Source organism: Glycine soja, chromosome 4 (genome assembly GCF_004193775.1).
Source record: "Glycine soja cultivar W05 chromosome 4, ASM419377v2, whole genome shotgun sequence".
NCBI classification, from domain to species: Eukaryota; Viridiplantae; Streptophyta; class Magnoliopsida; order Fabales; family Fabaceae; genus Glycine; species Glycine soja.
Genome location: NC_041005.1, coordinates 8,439,405 through 8,463,848, shown reverse-complemented (window position 1 = coordinate 8,463,848; position 24,444 = coordinate 8,439,405). Strand labels below are relative to the sequence as shown.

At 32.5% G+C, this 24,444-nt stretch overlaps 2 protein-coding genes and 1 pseudogene across 2 annotated transcripts; 1 reads left to right on the top strand and 2 right to left on the bottom strand.

Annotated features, from left to right (window-relative positions):
- Window positions 1–94: 94 nt before the first annotated feature.
- LOC114409227 (geranylgeranyl transferase type-2 subunit alpha 1-like) lies at window positions 95–5,640 on the bottom strand. Its single transcript, XM_028372603.1, has 8 exons — window positions 5,479–5,640; window positions 5,240–5,393; window positions 4,949–5,109; window positions 4,666–4,770; window positions 2,464–3,249; window positions 2,164–2,344; window positions 1,410–1,593; window positions 95–810 (listed from the first exon to the last, which is right to left on the bottom strand). Exons 1-8 carry the CDS (start codon window positions 5,592–5,594, stop codon window positions 422–424), a joined length of 2,076 nt encoding a protein of 691 aa, XP_028228404.1. The 5' UTR covers window positions 5,595–5,640; the 3' UTR covers window positions 95–421.
- A 5,532-nt stretch (window positions 5,641–11,172) lies between these two features.
- LOC114409226 (double-stranded RNA-binding protein 1-like) lies at window positions 11,173–15,801 on the bottom strand. Its single transcript, XM_028372601.1, has 3 exons — window positions 14,684–15,801; window positions 14,006–14,268; window positions 11,173–12,282 (listed from the first exon to the last, which is right to left on the bottom strand). Exons 1-3 carry the CDS (start codon window positions 14,706–14,708, stop codon window positions 11,491–11,493), a joined length of 1,080 nt encoding a protein of 359 aa, XP_028228402.1. The 5' UTR covers window positions 14,709–15,801; the 3' UTR covers window positions 11,173–11,490.
- On the top strand, window positions 15,137–23,891 carry LOC114408353 (annotated as a pseudogene).
- The last annotated feature ends 553 nt before the right edge of the window (window positions 23,892–24,444 follow it).

Sequence of the window (24,444 nt, the reverse complement as noted above, 5' to 3'; positions counted from 1 at the left end):
TGTCTTTTCTATTTTAAATCTATTTACTCCTAACAAGGCAACAAATCACAATCACCGTTTCAAGCATGCAATGTTCAAAACTACGAGTATAAGATCAAGGAAAAATGAGAGAGATTGATTACACCATGTGTCAGTGCACCAAAAATTATATAAACTGGGAGTAATTCAAGCCTAACAAGGCTAATATCATAGATCGTGTACATGTTTAAGGACTGTATAAATACACTGCACCTTCTCCATGACTAAGGCGAAGCACTGAGATTTGAAAAAGGAGCTTGTATTACTCATCAAGGACGTCATTTGATATTTTGTATGGACAGTAAAATATGTTACCCACTATTATTAGCACAATCCATAGTAGCAATCTAGCATCTGATGCCAATGAGGACCAAATGAGAACTGGGTTAAAACATGTCCTTTGTCAAGATAATTCTTCATCATCTAGCCACCTGAGTGTTGGCAAAACTTTAACGAGAAATGACCTGAAGTTCTCATCAGCTACTTCATTCCCTGTTATGTTTAACTCTGTCAATGTCAAGCTTCCAAATATCAAGAAAGCTTCCCAAAATTTTGTGGCATTAATGCTGCCAGTGAGGATTTCAAAACGGTCCCAGGCAAATTCTTCAGTATGTGATACAGGAGAAGAGCATAAGTATCTCGTGGTGTCAATCGAGTGAGAGCCTAACTCATTGTATGAAATATTCAACACTTTAAGTGACTTAAGCAATCTCACAGGCCCCAAAGCAGTAAAACTACCAAATTTATTATGACTCAGATTTAAGCAAGATAGAAGTTGCATGGCCTCCAACCCTGTCAAAAGATTCAGTATGAGGGATTTAATTTCCATATTTGGATACGTCAAAAGCTAAACTTTCCAAAAGTGATTCAAGATTTCAACCTAAGCTACAACCTTTCAGGATTCAGTTTCTCTGCATAACAACTTGAAAATCATGTTTGTTATAGTTGGGTAATAGATATTGCAAGAAACAAAAAAATATTTAAATCATTAATATTATTTTATTAAATTTTATTAAACTATTAACATCAGTAGTCCAGCTGAAGCTATATAGATTCAAAAGGAGGACAGCTTATGCTTCATTAGCATAGGAAAGAATTGGGGTTAGCTAAACATGGATAGAAACAGGAGCAGAGAAGACTAGTGGTTTGCTAATACAAGCAAAACATCCTGTTTAGAAAGTTAAAAGAAAATAGGAGAGCATAATATCATTCAGTTTATAAGTATAAAAAAACAATGGGGTGCATGAATCTATGATACAGGATTAAGCACGATGGCATACTAGAATACATGTTGCTGACCCCACTAAGAAGGAATAAGGATAGATTCTTGTTGTATTTTAAGGGAGGGAAAAGCTAAGTTACAGTAAAATTATCAGATATGCAAGTTCTACCTTCGATGGATTGAAGTTCGTTGTGGCTAAGGTCTAGCATTTGCACCCACAATAAATTCTCAATGGATCCCATCCGTGATAATGATAGATTTTGTAATTTTAGACAAAAATAACCAGTGATTGTTTCTGTTGCATCTTTATAGTAGTGGCAGTATGGTAGTAAAGAGTCCCTAGTTGAAGTTATCTGCAGAATCATCAAAAATATAAAAAAGAGAAAAATGATTTACTGTGGAAGAAACAGAAAATTTGCACTAGTGTAATCCTAATAGTAAGTATAAAAATACACCAGCATGGCCATATAAAAGCTTCCAAAGACTAGCACAATTTTATAGGAAAACCAGCAGAATGAAAGAAAAAAAAAATAGAAATTAGAAGATTCTTGTATTTTCTAAATGCCTTTTCTCCAGTCAACTGATTTTTCTACAAAGTGCAAGTTTGGTTCCGAAAATATGTTCAGCTTCCACTTTTTTCCCACACCTCAAATGGGAATCCAAGGAAATCTTTTTCAGTCAAACACAAATAAATACATTCCTAGTCACATTTTCTGTTTTCAATTTGAAAACAGAAAAGTAAACATGCTCATTTGAGAACAGATACAAGAATGAAAGGTCCTTTTATTCTAGCTGGCATCACATTTTTTAACATATGCTGATAGATATTCACACACAAGTATTTGATATCTTTATCAATAAAAGTGAATGGCAAACAGGATCATGTTACGATAGATATTTAATACTGAATAAAAGTAAACTACCCGCTTTAGTGATATTAGACTATGCTCGTCTTTGTAGTAAAGAGAATGTGTTGGATCCAACTTCATCAGATCCGTGTAAAGTTGAAGAACTTCTTCGGTGTTAGATTTTCTTCCATCATGTTGAGATGATAACAAGTCAAGAGCAGTCAAAAGTCTAGCAAGTGTAAGTTTTCCAATTTTACTACAAAAAGAAAAGGGCACACATTATCATCTAATAAAACGGGGATAAAAACATGGGAATAAAACTTCCAAGGTGAAATTTCAAATCATAAAGTTATCCATTTAACAAATCAACCTTACCAATCATACTCGGACAATAAGTCCTGAAATTTAGTTATTTCTTCACCAATTTCCTCAGTGCACCAATTGGAAGTTGTCGGAATATGGGGATTTTGATCAGCAGGAAGAATGGAATCTGATTCCTGAAAATGATCAATTTTTTGGAAATTTGTATCCTTCCATGTAGTCCTTTTCCCACCCTGTCCTTCAGTAGGTTCAGTAGAGGCAGTCTGTACAAACACTTCAAAGGAAATTTGGGAAGGATCACCATAGTGATTTCCATTTGAAGATACAACACCCTTAGAATGTCCAATGTTGATCTCTACAGAGTAAGTTTTTGATGGTTGAAGCTCCATATTTCCAAGGTTTAGATATACAACCCAAACCTGTGCAGTATTTAAAATTTTCATTGAAAGTGGTTTCCAAACAAGTTCCTCCTTTAAAAGTTCAGATTTAATAGCCACTGTGGATGAGTTTATTCCTTCGACAGCTTGATTGAAATAAAGAATGATTGGAAGTGTTTCAGTGTCTGATAGTGTACCATTCAGCAGAGACAAACCACAACCACGAAGGTCGTTGTCCCCAATTAGAGTTATATTAGATCCATGTGAAGGCCAAGACGAAACAAGTAGAGGAGCATCAGTTTTCACTGTTTGATCAATAAGCCAAAGATGATAAAACCAGCCACTCTGATCATCTGGATCGGTAAAAATAGCATTGTGGACATGCTCAAACTCCCCTTCCAAAACTTTTTCTTTAGGGAAATATCCTTCAGCCTTTCTTTTCAGCAAATTAGACAAAAGCACACTGAAAAATTCTCAATGCAATATGTATTAATAAAATTAGTTAATACACCTTTCTTGGCCTTTTGGTTTAGATTAATAAAATTGGTTAATCAAGAAGCATCGCATTTTACCCAATGAAAAAGTCCTAAAGAATGGTGTTGGTTTGAACCCACCCAAAAAGAAACACTGAAGGAAAACCAAATAGAAAATAAGGTTTTCCCACTATTCTAATGAAGAGTAGTACTACTACCTAGTGCATACAAATACATGAAACTTTTTCCTACAACATCAAAATAATCTCTCATGCTCAAATGATAAAAGTCAATGCATCATGCATGATGATCATTTAAGATGTGGGAAATGGGCAGGTTTATATATCCATAGAACATGGCATGTCACCATATCAAGCACCAAAAGGGTTCATTTATAAAGTTTCTTTTTTTTTTTGGAAGGCAAAAAATATATATATTATTATTAATATGTAAGCCAGTACCAGTGGTACCAGAGGTAAAGATTACAAGGCACCAAGGTGCTACCCTCCAAAAAAACCATCCAACCTAAGCAGCAAAAACATACAAGCCCAACCCTAACTAGGCAACGAAATTCGTTATATTAGAAGACCAGTGGTTGAAACTAGTACTAAAATCTTTATCATTAGCCTTTAACCATGACCAAGCTAAAAAAATAGCATGGTCCATGACTTTATAGGGATCAAAAGGTTTTCCTTGGAAAATCAAATGATTCCTATGCTGCCATATAGAGCTAGTTAAGGCAATCCACCACCCACATCTTGTACTATGGTTCACATTTGCCCCAAAACCATCACAGAATTGGGAGAAATGGTTTACAGGGTTAATGGAAAGGGGACCTACTACCCGGTTCATTTATAAAGTACATGCAATAATATACTTTCAGTTTGTTTATCTACATGAGAATCTTGTAGAATGCTTCAAAGTAGTAGCTAATTGATTATTATTGACAATACTGAAACAACTATTTGCCAAATAACCAGATGGGGAGTAAACATGAAATTCAACCACTGTTCTCGACCACAATTGATCAACAATAGACACCAAAGGTACACCTCCAAGGTTCACATTGAAAACATTTAAATATGTAAGGTTGATAGATGGCAATGCTTGTTTCAAGAACATAACATAATAATAATAATAATACAAACATAAGTAGACAAATCAATCTTGACTACCAATATGTCAGCAAAACGTGTGATACAATATACAACATCATTCCTAACATTGCAATTTCATGCCTTCTCAGAGACGCGTGCACACACAAGCGAAGCAGTCTATTGTCAATTCACAAGTTCTGAAAAAGATACTAGGCAATAAAATGAGCGAAACCATACAGAAAAGGCGCACAGCCAGCAAGCACCAGAATGTCCCTTTGAATAAGTAAGCTTCAAGCTAGCTATACCAACCTACGATTGTGCCAAGCAGAGTAATTACTGAAATTAGTCCCTATCACTTCCTCTGTGTATTTCAACTCATCCTCATCCGATCGTTTCATCAGTTCAGCAACAAACCTGGAAGTAAAATCAACACAAAAAAGGACACCAACTTAGCCAATTCGGTTTAAAGATTGAACTAGATTTAAATACTACATTGGAAACATGTGTTTATTTTATTTTTTTCAAATGCGAGAATTGATTTTTTAACTGTAAAAAACACAGTGGCAAAAAAAAAATCTCTGCAGTGTTTAACCTTCGGTAATTCCAGGCGTGAAAATTCCGAGGATCCATCTTCTGAAAACCATTCAGAAGGCGCATTTCGTTGTCTATGGACGAATGCCCCTTGCTGAGTACCCATTTTCTATGATGCCACGCGCCGTAAGACTTGAAATTCTTCCTCAGCGCAATCTCCACCTAAACAATTCAAAATAAATAAATAATCAAGCATAGTAATTCATTCAATTCATAGAAAAAACAAAACAAAGTAATTATTTATCGAAAGTATTATATTGAATTAAATTAGCCGACGAGAGTCAGAACACACGAGTTTGAGCTCGTCATCGAAGATAGAGTGAGGATCGGAATCGGAGTTAGAGAGAAGATGTTGAACGGCGAGCTTTCTGTAATTCCAAGCTGTGTAGCACTCAGGATTCACTTCTAGAAGCTTCGCGCTCACATCTAACGCTTCCTTGCTATAACTGCAACCAACCAGATTTGCGCAATTGGAATAAATCGAAAGAAGAGACAAGAGAGAGAGAGAAATTTGAAGGAAGAAAAAGCAACATGTGATTGTGGTGATTGGCGAGGAACTGAGCTTGGAGTGAACGAAGCTTTTCAGCTTTGGCTGCTGAAGCGGCTTCATCTTCTTGCTTCAACGCTTTGCGAGGCCGACCGTGCATTTTCAAACGTAATTCACACTACCACGCTGAAGAGTAAATAGTGTGGTGAGATTTTCCAAAATCACTTTATTTCTCTTTTCCTTTCCAAACAAGAATATCATCCACGATTTATTTTTAAATATTTTTATTATTAAAGTAAAATTATTAATTAAACTCTATAAGAAAAAATTTATCCAACGCATTCCATCCAAGTATTTAACTCGGTTAATGTAATTTATTTTTAAATGTTTTTATTATAAAAGTAAAATTAGTAGTTAAACTTAAAAAAAATTATCCAACATAAAAGTTATTTAAAGTTTCTTTAATCAAAATCAATTTTAAACATAAAATTAACTCCTTAACATGGAATCGAACAAAACAAAATTTACCTTAAACTACCTTAAGGATATTTCAATATAATTTTAAAAAATTTAACATCAAATCAAACATTCACTAAGTACAATAAAACAAACTCATTGGTAATTAACACATTTTTGTTAAATAATTAAAATGTTAAATCAAAATAACATTTTTTTTAATTTAAACATTTAAATAATAATTTTATTTAATACTTTTACTTTTTGTTAATCCCCTAAAGCCATTTATTAATAAAAGAAAATAATTACATTTTATTAAATTATATTCAGGACACCATCAAATCTAGGGGTGTTCATAACTAAAATGATCCAAAAAAAATAATCGAAAATCGATCAAAAAACCAATGAATGATCAAAATCGAAGTGTCTTTGGATTTTTTGATTTTTTTTATTTAGTGAATCGAGTGGTTCGATCTTTTTACATATCTGCTACCTTAGCCACTATGAGCTCGAACCACCATGAGCATCACTCTTGCAAGTCTCGACCATTTTACAGATCTGCTACCTTAGTCACCGTGAGCTAGAGTTGAACCACCATTTTCGTCTCTCGCAAGTCTCAGCCTTTCTCACTAATTTGTTTTCTAAGCCAAAGCCACCATTCATTGATGAGAATCTCAAAGTTGCCCAAATACAAGGACCTATGACCAAGGATAGAATCAAACAGTTAAAGGATACCCTCCAACAAATGATAGCAGTCATACTTGACAAGGCCCAAGTGGAGAAGGACGAAGGTCCAAAGGCACTCTTAAAAATCTTGATTGTTGAAGGCCCGAAACTAATTTGAAGGCTCATATCCAATATTTTCTATTTGTAATTGTAATTGTAATTAAATAAATTAGTAGCTAAATTCTATGTCTTTTCTGCTGCACCAATTTCAGTTAATTTATTAATTTAATGCTACACTATATGTATTCAACTTATTTGAAGGAAGGGGACTCTTTAGCATTTTTTCAGAAAGTACCTTGTGTATTCGTGAGAGCTTCTCTCTGGTTCCTTGTCGAACAAATTCCAGACTTATCAAGGTTGAACCCTTATGGCGTCTATCCCTGACTTATCTTCCATCTCTTGGAAAGTGGTATCATTCGATTTCGTGACCTGTACCAAGTGATCTGCCCCTAATAAGGATCACATCACTCTCGCAACTCACAAGTCTTGGCTTTCGCAAATATGTGTATGAGGAGCATCACGAGGGTTTTTAATTGTAATTGTTTTCTTTTCCCTTGTACTAGCTCTTTATGCTTCTTAACATAATTTTATGCTTTATGATTTGTACCCATATGGCTAGCTAATTTTCTTCAGTTAGGGTTGTGATGTAGCTAGGTTGTGTTTGTGAACCCCAATTCTCCATTTAATCGGATTCCTATTTTATTCATTCTAGAATTATTTCATTGCATTGATCTATATCATAGAATTGATCACTCTAATGCTTAATTAATTATATACTATCTCTTGAGCAGTATTGTGTTAACCTTCAGTTGGACTAAAAATTGTTAATCATATCATCCTCTAAGTGCTTCTTGTTTTTCCCTAATTTCAAATTAATCCTATATTATAAGCTAGACGTTTAATTGGAGAAAAAATGATAGCTAGAACTTGACCAATTTCTGTTGATAATTTTAAGAGAGCTAATTGTTAGCTGAAGTTAAATTGGGAGTCAATAGAAATAAAAATTGGGGGAATTTAAAGCATAATCAAAGTCACAACCCTAGGTTCCTTTTGCTTGTTATTCTTTTGAATTATTATTGCCTATTCTTTGAATCTATTGTGAAGTGATTGATAAACATCTTTCTTAAACACCATCTACAAACCAAATTGCTTAGACTAGATGTTAAGTTTGATTGTTTTGGAACCAACTATAGTCCTTTTAAAGTATCATATTCGATCTTAGGTTCATTGTTACTATCATGTAGGATATGTTTGTCCTTAAGCACATTTAATTAGCATTGAGAATTTGTTAACAACTAAATAGAATGAAAGAGAAGCAGTGAGATAACAGAGTAGGCATAATTAAGTGCATAGCTATATACATGTACCAATAGCAATATAGAATAAGTAACCATACATATTGTGAACAAAAATAAAGAACAAGACCCTACACGGTTACACTAGTACACTATACTTTGTTATCTTATACTTAAATGCATTTTTTTGTCAATGATTAACAAGAATTCGTCTAGTTTGCATTGTGGAATTGCGGGTGTAATAGATTTAATAATTCTTTTATGTTTCAATTTTTGTCAACAATTAATAATTCTTTTTTTTTAGTTTTCCTTGTGGGTGTAATAGATTTATCAAGTTATCAAAATCCATTAATCCACCATCACACCATGGAGGTAGTCCCTTCCCCTATCACATGATTAATATTTCTTTTATTATTTAAAATATGTATGAAGGTGACATTTTGTCAACATGTTTTGCAGGTTGAAAACACTTAAAGTAGTGATAGAGAGCAAACTACAAATACTCAGTCTAGCAAGGCTTCAAATGAACCAATAAATCTGGAGGATGAGCAAGATGCTTCGATCAAAGTAAGAGTCTCCAAATCAAATGTTGGAAACACTCAAAAGAAAAGATAAGTTGTAGAAGAACCAACACCTGATAATGTTGGAGATCCAAGTAACAGAAAGCCTTGTAGGCCTAGATCTTGGTGTTGGGATCATTTTGAAAAAATTAAGGACATCGGTATAGCTAAATGTAATTGGTGCACAAAAGATTATGTTGTTGATTCAGATAAAAATGACACAAGTAATCTTATAAATCATTTTTTGAATAAATGTAAAAATTTTCCCAAAGAGTCTCTTGGTTCCTCTCAACAAACTCTTGCATTTCAACAAATGAAAAAAGATGGGAAAGGAAGTGGTAGTGTTCTTAATGTTGTTCATTTTGATGTTGATGCATGTAGACAATCTTTAGCTAGAATGATAATTATGGATGAATTTTCTTTTAAGTTTGTTGAGGGAGGGGATTTCACTTTTTATTAGTGTCTTGCAACCTAAATTTCCAATTCTGAGAAGGATTACAATTGCTAGGGATTGTTGGAGTCTTTACATCAATGAAAAACAGAAGTTGAAAAATATGTTTACTAATTCAAATCAAGGTGTAAGTTTCACAATTGATTGTTGGACTTCTGTTCAAATTTTGAGTTATCCTTGTCTTACTGCACATTTCATTGATGGAAATTGGAAGTTGCATCTCAATTCTTGTCCATTGACGAATCACAAAGGGGAAACCATTGGTAAAAATTTGAGAAATGCTAGCTCAAATGATGTTGCAATGTCTTACTAGAAAAATAGAATGAAAGGAGAACACTTGCATGTTAGGTGTTGTGCACATATTTTAAATCTTGTGGTCAATGATGGATTGAAGGAGTATCATTCTTCAATAAGCAAAATTAGGAATGTTGTTAGATATGTCCTTGCATCAGCTGGTCGCATGGATAGGTTCAAAATTTGCATCAAGGAAGCTAGGATAATTGAAAAATCTATTGTGCAATTGGATTTTTTTCACTAGGTGCAACTCCACCTACATAATGCTTGAAAGTGCATTGAAATTTCATAAAGCATTTAAGAGATAGAGTGAAAAGTGTTTTGAATATGTGATGTTGAATGGTGGTATTCCAAATAATGAGGATTGGGAAAATGCAAGATGCTTTATTAGATTCTTGAAAGTATTTTTTGATATTACTCAGTGACTAATTTTGTAACTTCTTAATATTTCATTAAACATTGCAAGATATTACAAGCATTTCAGAAATGGATAAGGAGTTGATCTTTGGTGCTACAATGTTTGATCCTCATATTAAATTTCAGTTTGTTTGTTTAGTGGGGCTTAAATAAATTTTATGAGAAGGAAGAAGCTGAATTTTGTGTACTAAGGTGAATGACACATTATATGCTTTGTTAGATGTGTATGTGCTTTCTACTAGAAATAGAAATGGATAGGAAGCTGAAAATTCTACACAACCCACTCTTGATATGAAGATTGATGAATTTGATGCACCTGAAATTTCTTTTGCTATAGAATTTAAGAAAGACATGAATTTTAATATCAATAATCTTAAAAATGAAATAGATTTGTATCTCATGGAGAGTTTGAAGAAGAAAAGTAATATTTTAGACATCTTGATGTGGTGGAAAGTTAATTCTAGCATATATCCTATTCTTAGTCAAATTGCTAGGGATTTGTTGGTCATGCGTGTCTCTACTATTGTTTCAGAGTATGCTTTTAGCACATGAGGTAGAGTGCTTAATTGTTATAAGAGTTCTCTCTCCCCAAGGACAGTTGAAGCATTGATTTGTACACATCATTGGTGTCGATCCAACTAACATTGAAAAGCTCGTGGACGACATTGAAAGAATTGAAATAAGTATTTTTTTTTGTTGTATTATAAACTTTTACTGTTGTTTAATTGTTTTTGTCTAATTTTTTTTATTCATATTATTATATTTTATATATTTTTAGAACTTGGCCTTATTCCACAACTTGATAAAAATAACTCTGATATTGAGTCTGATTAGATGTTTCACTTGGAGATGGAGTTGGAGTATGGTATTATTCATCGCTTAATTATTTATGTCACTTTTAAAAATACCATGAATTTTCATTTAAATTATTAATCCCGTATAATAGATTTTTCACACATGCACAACAATTATTATCTTAGAGCATTTCCAATAGAATATCTATTTTGAGATTTTAGCCACCTTTTTAATAGACCATGCAATGTTACATGACCCTGGAGATCTCTTCCATTTTTTACTCCAATAATAAATCTCAAACTATTTTTTGTAAGTTCTATAAGAATTTAATACAAATCAATTTTGGAGAGGGAGAAAGACAATTTTGGAGAGGGAGAAAGAAAAAAAATCATTATTTTAAAATGAATGCAAATCTTGATAGCTCTAATAATAGATCTTTCAAGATCTTCTTGCAAGATCTCTTATCATCGGAGTTATGTTGTCAAGTTTTTTTTTTTTAAAAAAAAAAAAACACCAAGGTGGAAATTCATCTTATATCATGCTAAATCTATTCTAGTTCTCATTAGTATTATTATTCACCCCGTTTCTCTTATAATATTAAATCTATTATATTTCTCATCTATTTCACCCTATTTCTCACTTCTCCATTTCTATCTATCCTATTTTTCTTCATTCAGCCAAACACTCCACTAAATTTTCTCAACTTCGAATACATTCATTGATTCATATTAAACACGTTTCAAATTTAAATTTAAACTCTCAAAGGAGACACCATTTTTTATTTAAACTCAAACCCGTCCAAATCCATGTCCCATGTCGCGGACAAATGGAGCAGATAACTCAAATATACTAATACAATATAAATAAATGGTGATAAACACCCTCATCAGTTAACTGATAAAAATTATCAACATGCTTTGAGAATCATCACATCCTATATTTTACTTTCCTAATTGAGTGACACCCAACAAAGAAAAACAGTTGGAATCCTCAAGGTTCCTAACACTAACAAATGACTGCATTGCTTGAATCTTATCTTCCATTTTAATAATTCAATAAGCCTTAATCCCCCACAACACAATGGTCAGAAACCATTTCTCCATTGCATTGCTGTTTGTTCACCTCCACACTTGGTTCCGGTATGCCTCCATTAGACGCAGAAGACAGTTCTGTAACAACAGTCCCAAGATTGTTCTCCTTGGAATATAATTCTGTTGACTTCCCATTTTCAAAAATCCCTTCCTGGCTATTCACAGCAAAAGAACTTTCCCCAGCCAATGTTTCTTTCTCTTGATAGTTAACTGATACTCCATTTTCAAAATTGTTGGTGGCTTCTGAAGTGAATGTTTCGGTTTTCTTTTCAAGGAGGCCAGATTCACCATTAACACTTGCATGTGTTTCTACCTCATGATTGATAATTTCTCCAATGCCCAAGTTTTCAGTATGAATTTGGCCCATCTTATCTCTAGAGGGTTTCCTCTTGGAAGACTTCCTTTTAAACCGCGCTTTCTTAGGCTTTGGGGGATTTGAATTCTCATCAGCTATGGCAACAGAACTTGTTGCCCTTTTTCTGCATGGAAGGACGGTCAACTGTGGATGGCCAACCTGGTTTTCGGAAGCATGAGATGCACTTGACTGGATAGCTAATAAAGCAGTTCTAGCAGCTTTTATCTCTGCTTCCTTCTTTGTTTTTGCTGCTCCCCCAATATATAGAATCCCCCCAATGTCAACCGTACATGAAAATACTGATGCTCGACCTGGTGTTTCATCCTTCTTGCACTGATACATTGGCATTGCATAGTTCATTTTCTGAGCATATTCCTGAAGTAAATTCTTGCATAATCCTGTTTCATGCTGGAAAAAACAACACCACTAACATGGTCAGAGGCAGCAAATATACAATAACTTGTACAGCTGAAAGAGACTACAATGCTGAAATAAAAGTCTCACATGTCGAGAGACAATACAATCACGAATGTGTAAGATAAATTGTTCACCAAAGCTATAAGCTCTCAAACATTAAATCAGAAAACTATGCATATTTCAAGAATTAAATAATGACTAAGGTGGGTGAAAATGTAATCCGCAAAATGTAGTTCTACGTGGCCAAAAAAGTTAGCCAGGATTTTGACAATAATACACATAAATTCATTGGTGGTTGTTGGACACGATGAAGTGGCAGTGATCAATCATGCATCCAAGAGTAAATAAGCATTCAACTATTCAGGTCATATACTATGGCAAAAAAATGTGGCTGTCTACGATTTTCCATGTTCGAAATATGCAGCAATTATATTTCTGCTCATAGTCAAAATGGACAAAAACAAGGTGGTGATGAGTGGCAAATAGTATGGATGGTCAACTTGGTTTGAGAAAAAACAAGAACAAAGTGTTGAAGTTCTGGTTTTCAATCAATTGCCCTTCTCTTCTATTCCCTTGCACAAAATTATTATGGGGTTAAAGAATGAGGATGATTCGTGTATGAGTGAGAAAGAACATTAGGACTTCAACTACAGTGGTACAAAAGTAACTTTAAATCCCAGGGTAGGCAATGCTTCAGCACTCAAACTGGCATTTTCTTTTCACAAAATCCATGCATTCCAAGTAATTCTTCCAACAGTATAAATAACTAAAAAATACAGGATTATAAACAAAAATCAGAAAACAAACAGAAATATTCTTTAGATGAAAATTTAAGACAGAGATCTCCAATATAATGGAAGAAATTCAATTAATAAGACATGGTTATCAATCTCGGATTGGCAGTGCGTAGCAGCCAACTTTGATAATCCTATGGTGAGAAGTGGGATGACAGCCATTTTAAATACTATGCAAACTAAATAATTTATACTACACAAATACTAAGAAAACCATAGTTAAAGAAATTCATGTAAACAATAACTAATTAGTCACAGCTTACACACACAGCAACTATCAATCTAAGAGCAAACAAAACATAGTAATGAAGTAAAAAATGAAAGATGATTGTGAAATTAATAGAAAAAGGAAATAACAAATTAGATAAAATTAGTAGACTGTGAACTTGGAACAGATGCAAAAAAAATAGTCTTGTAAAGTGTGAAGAAATGAAGTTCAAAACAGGTAACTTTTTGTAGAATGTTCAAGAAAGAAGGGTTCAAATCCTATTATGTTTCTGTAGCATGTGAAAAGCAGCAATATTGGCTTCAATGGCTGCTATTGAAAACCAGTTTTGTATTTCAATCCCATAGCAGCCCAGGGCCAGTCCATTCTGCTGCACCACTATAGTGCACTATTGACTACTATAGAAGAGGAGCAGCAAAAGGGTGCAAACTACAACAGAAGAAGGAAAATAAGGCATCCTCTTGATGAATAAAAACCAATCATATCAACAAGGCAATGGGCATCATCAATTTTGCTGCATACCATGAAAAGAAACCATTAGCTAACTACCAGAGATGGCAATAATATACAATCAAATTGTCCCGCAAAACAAAAACATCAAGCATCCCAATCAGCTGAAGCAATGTAAAAAATAATCAACTACCCCCACGCCGTGCAAACAACAAAAAGTTTATACTCGGTTAAGACTACTTACAACAGGTTGAGTGATGGACTGATTAACTGCATTAGATTTGACCAACTCCACCAAAGCAACTTCTGCGGCCGACTGCTCTGCCGCCTTGCGGTTGAAAAATCCAGGCAAAGAATCATAGCGAACGTCGTTCACTATCACTGTTGACCTGAAAGAAGGTTCATGGGAAGGCCCTTCCTTAATAGTTTCATAGACAGGCGTGGGCAGCCCCGCCTTCTGCGCATACTCCTGCAATCGGCTCTTGAACACATAGCAATTTGAAACACCTGACAGATATATATCAAACCAAAAAAAAAAACATGAAAACAATTAGCATGAAGCGATATCTCAAAGACTCAAACTATATAAGTAGCGTCACAAATAAGCCTGACCTAATCTATATTCAATTTCATGTTTACCCTATCTTTGATTTATCTAGTAACCAATATCATCAATAGAGGAATCAAATTGCTCCCAGCCCTATGAAAATTTTAATTTTAATTTTTTTTTAATAAGCCGTCAATTGAAACGTTTGGACGAAACCTAATTGTTCACATATTCCTTCTCAAAACACATTTCGCTTCAACTTGCATTTTTAAAATCTCACTCCCTCATGCAAACCAATAGAATAATTCAGAGAACGCATTCAAGATTCACCTCAAAGAACAGAGTAGCGAGAAATCAATGATAGAGAATACATACTTTGGAAGTCTTCGTTAGTGGGCATAGCCACGACGGTGACGGTTCGAGAAGAATCGAGAAGGAGAGGGTATGAATTGAGGGTGAGTGAATGAGTGTTACTGAGACTTATTAAGTGGATTTTATACGGTGTATTTGATTGATGCGTGCTGTGCTGTGCTGTGCGGTGCGGTGCGGTGTGCGGAGAGTGTGAATGTATGCACTTTTATACGGTGTGAGAATGGTGTGTACTCTGGAAGCAATGCCAGAATCTGCGCCGCTCTCGTTCTATTTAAGTGGATGGGACGCGTTTCTTTCGGGTGGGTGCATCGTACCCGATAAAGGCCCATTCATCAGGACCATATGATGGGATTCATCTCTTCTTCATTTTCTTTTCTGCTTCATCCCAGGGTCCATAATACTCTATACTTCAACAAGGTGATGGTTAGGGTACCTAAGTTAAACAACTTGGGCACCATGTCAAAGTTTTATGGACCGTTAGATATATTAAACTAGATTTACTGTTAAAAAATTTATTTTCTTTTCTTTTATGTTTTTATTCTTTTTTTTTTCTTTCTTTTCCCAATTTGTCCATTTGAAAACCCCTTCTCTCCGTTGCTTTCTTCTCCCTCATATGACCTAGTCTCTTCTGGCCAAATCATAGCAACGGCGTCAACATCCGCAACCACCTTTGCAGATCTAAAGGTGCACCGACCACAACTGCCAACATTCGCAACCGCGAACTCGTCCGCGACGCTAACAGGCCGCTCCTGCTCGCCGACGGTGGTGGTCAATCAACAGATCTGAGATGTTGTGTTGTGACTTCTTGTTGGTTTAGTTCGAATCTATCCAGATCTGAGAGAGGGAGAATCGTTGTCGTTCATCGCCGCGATGGTGCTTGTTGTGGATTCGCGGTTGGTGGTGGATTTTCTGGTACTTCGTGGTGGTTCCGCCGTGGCCGTGGTTTCACTGTTGTTATCGCCCTACTTGGGTTCCTTCGCCTCGCCGTTCTGGTTGTTACAGTGGTGTCCGCGGCGGTGGCGGCTCTTGGTGGAGACGACGTGATGTGCTTGCTGTTGATGGGTGAGACCGAGAGAGAGATGAGGACAGAAGGACAATGTGGGAAAAGAAGGAATAAAATAAAAATACCTTCCATTAAAAAAAAAAAAACAATGTATCTAATGGTTAAGAAACAATTTGGCATTATTTAACTTGTGCACCCTAACCAGCAAACTTCAACAGTACTCAGTACTTAACACACCTACTCACTAACATTTTTTTTTTTTTGTCAAAAATAAAATCTAACTCACTGTTTCTAGTTCTTACTTTTTTTCATTAGTTAGAAATACTAAAAATTATAAAATCGTTGATAAACTTCATTAAATAAAGAACAAGATGCACATAATATTATGTTTTCCAATCATTTTCTGAAAATAATTAAGAATATGCTAAAAAAATATGTTGATGATGAAAAATTATTAGAGTTTGAGACTAACATGTGATAATATTCTCAATTAATCTCTACATGATGTATAATTTGTTTGCACCCCCATTTAAAACTCACAGACATGATAATTTTGACATCAAATACACAAGAAAACACAAAAGCTATGTATGGTAACTTCAGACAAGCATGAATTAATTAATTTTAAACATATATCCAAACATGCTAATATGTTCATATTTTTTCAATTTAAAAAATAATTAATAATGTTCTATTACGTATCAGGTAGAAAATAATAGAGATTTTGATAATTCTAAACTACCTAATAATTTTTCATTCAAAAATGTTAGTAACATTTTTTTCCTGGTTAAAAAAAAACATTTCTCTTCCAACAAATACAAAATACATACATGTGCACACATTTCTCTCCCCAACACTAACAACACAAGTATTTTTCTTTTCGAGTGTCCTAGCAGCAGGAATATTAAATGAGTGGTTAAATGCAATTCTCGTTTTCAATTGAAGATTATCTTTTTAAAATTTTAATAATTATTTACAAAAATAAAATAATTTCCTACTAAACATGTCTTTAATATTTAGGTAAAATGTTTTCTAAGCCTCTTAATTTTGGTTCTATTTTATTGTAATTGATGAATTTTATTCCTTTTTATGGAACTTAAATACTCGGACGAAGAACAAAATCACCAATTATAAAAAACGTCACTATGCCAGAATCAAAATAATCATTTTTATCAATTTTTTAAATTACTCTTTACTTTAAATGAATATTTTGTTTTAAACTATTTTAATGTATATTAAGTTAATATGTACGTGCATTTTTGTTGGTACAGCCGTATCAATCATAGGGATGAATAATTGGAACCCTGTTTTTTTATTAAAGTTTTCAGATGTTGCATATTATTTACTAACTCTCTTAATAGTCTATAAAGTAATTTAAAAAATACGTTTAATATTTTAAGAGTACAAAATACATTTAATTTTTCTTTCATTTTTTATAAATATATTATAAGAAGATTCAGTATCAACTTCTTATTTTGCATCTGTTGGCATTGAAAAGTCACAAGAGTGCATCTTTTTAGTGAACGGAAATGGACCCCAATTATTGTTTCGCACCCACTTTCTCGATGACCTTGTACAAAATAAAATGTATGGGATCAATGGAGGGGAAAGCCTAACTAGTAGTGGAATGATATGGGCCTAGCAATGTGGAGTTAAAGGAGGATAACACTTTGTTGAATGACAAAGACGTTACAGAGATGCTCAACTATTATGAAGGTGAAAAAAGAGCCAATAATGTGTTCTTAGTTGACTTTGTGTGAGCCACATGAACATTTCAAACTATATTCCCATTGTCACCTGATATTCAAAAACTTTGTGTGAAAAACTTAGTTGATTTATAAATAATGTTATAAGCATATGTTTGAGGAGTTTAATGATGATGTATTAATCAACCAATTACAAATCATTTGTGTGAAAACCTATTTTTATTTGTATTTTTTTGCATCTCCTCTTACATAACTAAAGCATATTTTTGTTGTATATTTTATAAAACAAAAACTTGATTTTGTTAAAAAAAAAAAGTATTTTTGGAATGTTTTTTAATGCACATGTGGGTATGAATATAAAATTTCAAGTGAGAATAGTAATTCTCTATTGGATTCCAAACTTGGGCAAGGTTGGGCTTATCCGTTATTATTAGCCCGACACATGAAAGGCTTGGGACATTCTTACTGCACCATACATTTTTCTTCTACACCCAACATTTTATATGAAATTCCAAATTTGGTCTTCACTTAAAAGTTGATATACACCAGCTGCTACTTGCACCCAACATTTTTGCCTCTTCTTCTCCTCCATGCTTCCTCCGCAAGACTCATCTCCTCCGCCACCATGAGTAGTGTTGTGTCATTGACGGTGAGTTTTTATTTTTTTGACTCCATTTAATCCATATGGATTTGCAATCCCTATGTAGCATGCAAAATTGCAATTCGTATGACCTTAAGGATTGAAAATCCGTATGATCCATATGAAAATCCATATGGAACACACAAATTATCAATCCGTTTGATCCATTGTTTATATGTTTGCCTAGACAACATTGCTTATATGTTCACCCTCCAAATAGACAAATGCAACTAAAAATGTCATCCCGGTAGGTGTCACACCAATGATGTCAAGCAAAGGCAACCTATATCTATTTGTTTTGTATGTACTATCTATGGGGAATACCAAATGATAGACATTGCTTAATTTTACTGCATCTAGATGTGTTCAAAATCTATCACGTATAACATCTTCATCCTTCAGTATTTGTTAATGAATATACTGATCATGTTCAAGCAGCTTCATTAATTGTTGCATTTCACTATAATTGCCTTTTATAGAAGAACGATATACATATCTTACATTGTAAACTTGCTTTGTTGTTGACATTGTGCTCCTTCAAAGTGAGAAGAATATTCTTTAGTTTGACCATTGAGTTCTTCATATCACCAATAATAAACTTCTAATCCTTAGTTAGTCGACCAACATATGAATGTCCAGTGAATGACTTGGCCAATGCATGAATATGAGTCCCATATATTCAGTTGATCATCCACCTTTCACCTCCCAAGACTAATTTTGCTCACAACTTAAAGGGACACCCACATTTTCTAGTGCTATTCATCGTTCATACTAAATCTTTTTTATATGCTCTATATTTTTCACTCCTCTCACAACCAATTAAAACAAATGAGGTCCTTCCTCTCTTTCTAGTTGATGTGCATGACCTCATTATCACAACCACAAAACAAATATCATATGCAAAGGTACGAGTCCATTGTAATACGTCCTCACGAGTAACAAACACCTAAAAAAGAGATAATACATATTTAGTCTTCTTAAGACATTCATTTAATTACTTTAACCAAATACAAAATCATATCAACACTTGAAAAGTATTGAAGACATCAGAACAATCAATATTTTCAAACACACTAGATTTTTCTCCATTGTCTTCATTTATATTAATTTCTTCAGACATAATGCTCCCATATATCCATTGATTTTTGTTCATTTTAACAAAACATTAAAAAAATAAATGACAAACTAACGACAAGTAGTGAAATTCCATATGTGTAGCCTATAAGAATTGACATATTAAAATTCATACCTCTATATACATATAATAATAATTTATCTCTTAATAGAATATATGAATTGTTATAACTTTTAACTAATTCTAATTATTTGAAAATAAATCTATTTATTTTAAAAAATTTCAATGTTAAAATTTATTTTAAAATCTTCTACACTAGACAAAAATATTTATGTAAATACATCAATAAATATGTTTTTCAACATATACTATGATACAATTTCATTGTTTTTTCTACATATACAAATATATTACATTGAAATTGATAAACATATATATAACAATTTATATCTAAATTTTCATATTTTATGCACTTGAATAAATAATTAATGTAATAATATTTATACAAATATATTAATAAATATAACTAAATTTATAAAAAAAATACATTAAAATGTATTTTTTTTAAATTTTTTTAACCTATATGGTTGTCAATCCATATATTTCTTATGGATACGTTGCAGATGTATAAAAATTACTTTTCCTCCGCCGTTTCCACCACAACACCCACTATAACAACAATCACAACCTCAATGCAATAGGTAACCAACCACCACGACAATGCACGCCGACAAAACCAATCACAACGGAACCACGACCTCAGCCTCCAACAAACCAGTGAATGGTGTAACAAGAAAATGAAACAGGAATGAACGAATAAGAAGAATGAAAAAAGGGTAAACTAGGAATTAATGAAAAAAATGTTAGGTGTAGAATAAATTTGGTTGGTGCAAGAAAAGCCTGAAAGGCTTTCCCACTCTTGGCCTTCAAAGATCTTTGTCCTAGAATCAAGATTTTTTTTTTCAATTACACCTTATCTATCCTATAATTTCTCAAAATACACCACTTTCAAAAGAAATACCTGAAGTGCACCTGTTTTTAATATTGGTGAGATGTTGAATTTGGCCATCCCGACTAAACAAGCTGCATTTTTTCTTAAAATTTTATTTTTTAAAAGAATGTTTTAAATGAAGTTAATAAGTCGGGAATTCACTACCCGACTTCCCAACTTTATTTTTTTTAATATTATACTTTTTAAAAATAAATTTTATTTTAAAAAAATATTTTATTAAATATTTTTTTTGCTTCTATTATTTAATTTTAAAAAATAGATAATATTTTTGGTTTAATTATAATTATTTTATACCAGACTTCCAAACTTTTCATTTTTTAATTTAAAAAATAATTAATTTTTTTAATATCATTTTTTATTTTTTAAATAATGGGTATATTTTTGTTTAATAATTATTTAACAATTTTAAAATAATTAATTAATAGTCTTAAAAAAAGATAAAGTGATTAAAAAATTGATTGATTAAAAACACAATGAATATATAATTATCACATCTTAATGATATTATATGAAGAAATTAAAACACTTTAATAACAGAAAATACTAATATTTAGATAAACAAACATAATAAACAGAACATAATAAAATGAAAACAACGGAATGTACTAACAATAACAATTGAAACATGAAAATGACAAAATTAATTATAGTTAGAAAGTTGTACTGACAATAACAGAATGTCTTCTTCCAATAGTTAGGTTACTGGTTTGTTGAAAATAGCTAAAATTTCTATTGTTCAAAAACGCTTCTAATAGTTCTGCTAACACCTTCAACACGTCTTCGTTGTTTTTCAACTCTATTATTAGATATTCGATTAATTTTTTTGAATATTTTGCATGGTCTGATGACATCCTTGAGTGTTTCGATGATCCCGAAGGAATGTCAAATCTTATTAGATTTGTTTCAGTGAAGGAGTAACCCAAAAACCCACCTTGTCATGGTATCTTCCACTTGTTGTTGTAATACAACATTGCATCATGAATAAGAGTGATGGTGAATCGAAGTAGGTTGAGTATATCATCGGGTGTTCCATTGATGGTACATAATAATTCTATAGGGTCAACACACGAGTATTGCTCATTGCACAAAAATTGTGCAAACATCATTACCATTTTTCAATTGCAAAGATTGAAAAAAATATTGTTGACCTGCATTTATGGATGGTTATGAATAGTAGATTTCATCCACAAATTGATCATTGGTTAGCCGAAGGGTGTTGTGCATTCTACTCTTGAGTGTTTCAAAAGAACTCTCATTAGGAACTCACGTTGGTATTGGAGTAAGACATTAAATATAAACACCCGTTTGGTTATGAATAATTTATCCACTTGGAAAAATGAATGTTAATCTCGAGTTAGAAATGATTTGAGTGCTTATTTCTTCCAAGAATGTCATAGTATTGAGATTGAATTTGGTTCGTGAAGGTATGTTGTCCGAAAGTGTGTGGTTGTATTGAGGGTATTCAGTGTTATTCATAGTTGTTTGAATATTTTCCCAATTGATGTGTATTAGAATCTCATAAGGTTAGAATTTTGTTTCTGACAGAGGCATGTCCAGAATGCAATGTTGATTTGAGACATGTCATTATTCTAATTTCGCTTTTATTGATATAGTGTATAGTGTTGTCAATTTTGATTGTGATTTTACCTTGCTACTCGGTGCACTAGACGTCCATTATTACTTTCAAACTTGAATTTAAATTGTGACTTGTCAATTCAATGTCAATTTTTTTGGTGAAGCATTTATTATTTTTTTAGAGACTTGGGTAAATCGTAAAGTGTTGTCAATTTAAACTGTGATTTTGTCCTGTTACATAGTGCACCAAATATCCATTAGACTTGAATTTAAATTGTGACTTATCAATTTTGTTGGTGAAACATTTATTGTTTTACAGACTCATAATATAAAATTATAATTTTAAAAGAATTAAATTTCATATATTTATGAAAACAAAACTTATATTCGAGTTTAATAATTAAATTACAGAAATTGAAATTGAAATTATTAAATATTTATATTTACTTTTATGTATGAAATTTATTTTTTCCATTTAAACAGTTAAGTTTACGCATAAGATTCACACATTTTTAGAAACTTATTCAAATTTGAGTTTTACTACATTTATTTTGACGTATAAATAAAGCATTTGAGATATTTTAAACATAAACTATTTTTTAGTTTTTATAAAAAAATTCTGATTCTATTCTGCTGGGGAGCTCGGGATATGTGAACACGTATGGAAAGGGTGTCCAAATTGGGCATTTTAGGATTCATATGGGCAAATATTAGGCACTGACATAAATCAGTGAATTATGATCCAACACAAGATCTAGCACTGCTATTGATACTGAACAATGCAGACTGAGCCGAGAGGCCAGACATTGAAATGTTATTAAAAATATAAGTATTTTTAAATTAAAAATAAATATTTTTTAAACAATTTTTTTAATGATTATGTTATTACTCGATAATATTTTTTTGTGAAAGGTACTCGATAATAACTTGACATTCATTTAATAATGTTAGGTGAATAAATATTTTAAGATAATGTATAATATAAAATATTTAAATAGATACCACATTTCTTGTAATGCTGACAAAAATCTATGTAATTGTAAAATGTAAATAAAAGCTGTTATATTTTTTTTTTACAATTTATAAAAAGATGAAACTCATAAAAATAATATAAACAACTAAAACCAAACTTAACTGCACGTCTGCACCTGTAAGAATCTAAAAAGATATATAAATTTAATGAGATACAAATTTATAATTTTAAATTTAACTATATTTCTATTCTTTAAATTTTTTCACAACATTTTTTTATTAAGTTTAAAGGCACCGAATTTCTGAGATGCTATTATGTTTACCTCTTTTCAGTTCACTTGGTTCAAATGTGGAGGATTATCTGTGGGATTAAGCTGGGCTCACGTTCTTGGAGATGCCTTTTCTGCATTTAACTTCATCTCCAAGTGGAGTCAAATACTATCAGGTCAAGCCCCACCAAAATCTCTTCACACGCCAAATCTCCCTCAACCCAAAACCTCACCTAATTCCATTGTTGAGAACCCTCTAATTTCCATTAAAAAGACAAATATTGTAGGAGAGTATTGGCTCGCTACTAATGACAACGATGTGGCTACTTACTCTTTTCACATCACTTCCAAAAAACTTCACCATTTGGTAACTACCACATTTAATCAAACCAATGACAATACCAATGAGGCCAAGACCACCTATTTTGAAATTATTTCAGCGCTACTTTGGAAGTGCATAGCAAACATAAGGGGCCAACATTTTGGACCAAATGTTGTGACCATATGTACTAGTGAATCTAATCGTGCAGAAAATGAATTCCCCACCAATGGCTTCTTAGTGTTAAGCAAAGTTGAAGCAGATTTTTCAACTGGGAAATTTGAAATTTCCGAATTGGTAAAGCTGATTGCTGAGAACAAGATGGTTGAGAACCATGTAATGGAAGAATTGGTGGAGGGAGATGAAGGGAGAGAGGATTTTATAGCTTATGGGCTAAACTTGACGTTTGTGAATTTGGAAGAAGCTAATATTTATGATGGGGTGAAGCTAAATGAACAGAAACCAATTATGGCAAATTGTACATTTCGTGGGGTGAGTGATCAAGGGGTTGTTTTGGTTAAGCACCAGAAGTTAAGGAACATGATGGTAATGGAAGGATTGTTACAGTTTCTTTACCTCATGAAGAACTAGATCAGCTGAAAGATAAGCTAGGAGAAGAATGGGGCATACACTAATTGTTCATGTCTGGTTTTTATTTTTGGAAGCAAAACTTGCTTAAGTTGTGTGAATTGCTTTTCATCTATTTGTCAGTTGCTATTATATTTTAGTATGACTGCCGGTAAATGAAATAATAATTGGGTTATCCACTATCTTACAGGGAATTGGATTGGATAAGCAAGCATTGTAAAAATTATATCGAAAGAGTTGGAATATTTTGACTTTTTATTTTATTATAGAAGAGGAAGACAACAAGTTCTCCCTTGATTTAGTGGGTTACAAAATTATATATATATATATATATATATATATATATATATATATATATACACACACCTCAATATCTGTTTGATTATATCTCATGACTATTTTTAAAATCAAACACGTAACACATTTTTTTTTCTGTCCCTCAACATCTTTTTTATTATAAAAATATTATTCTATTTTGATTAATTAATCATTAATTAATAAAAGTAAAATTAAAGTATTTTATAAACTGTGCATTAAAAATCACTACCTATTAAATGTCCCGTAATAAATATATAATGTATTAAATAAATAAAAAAGTAAAATTA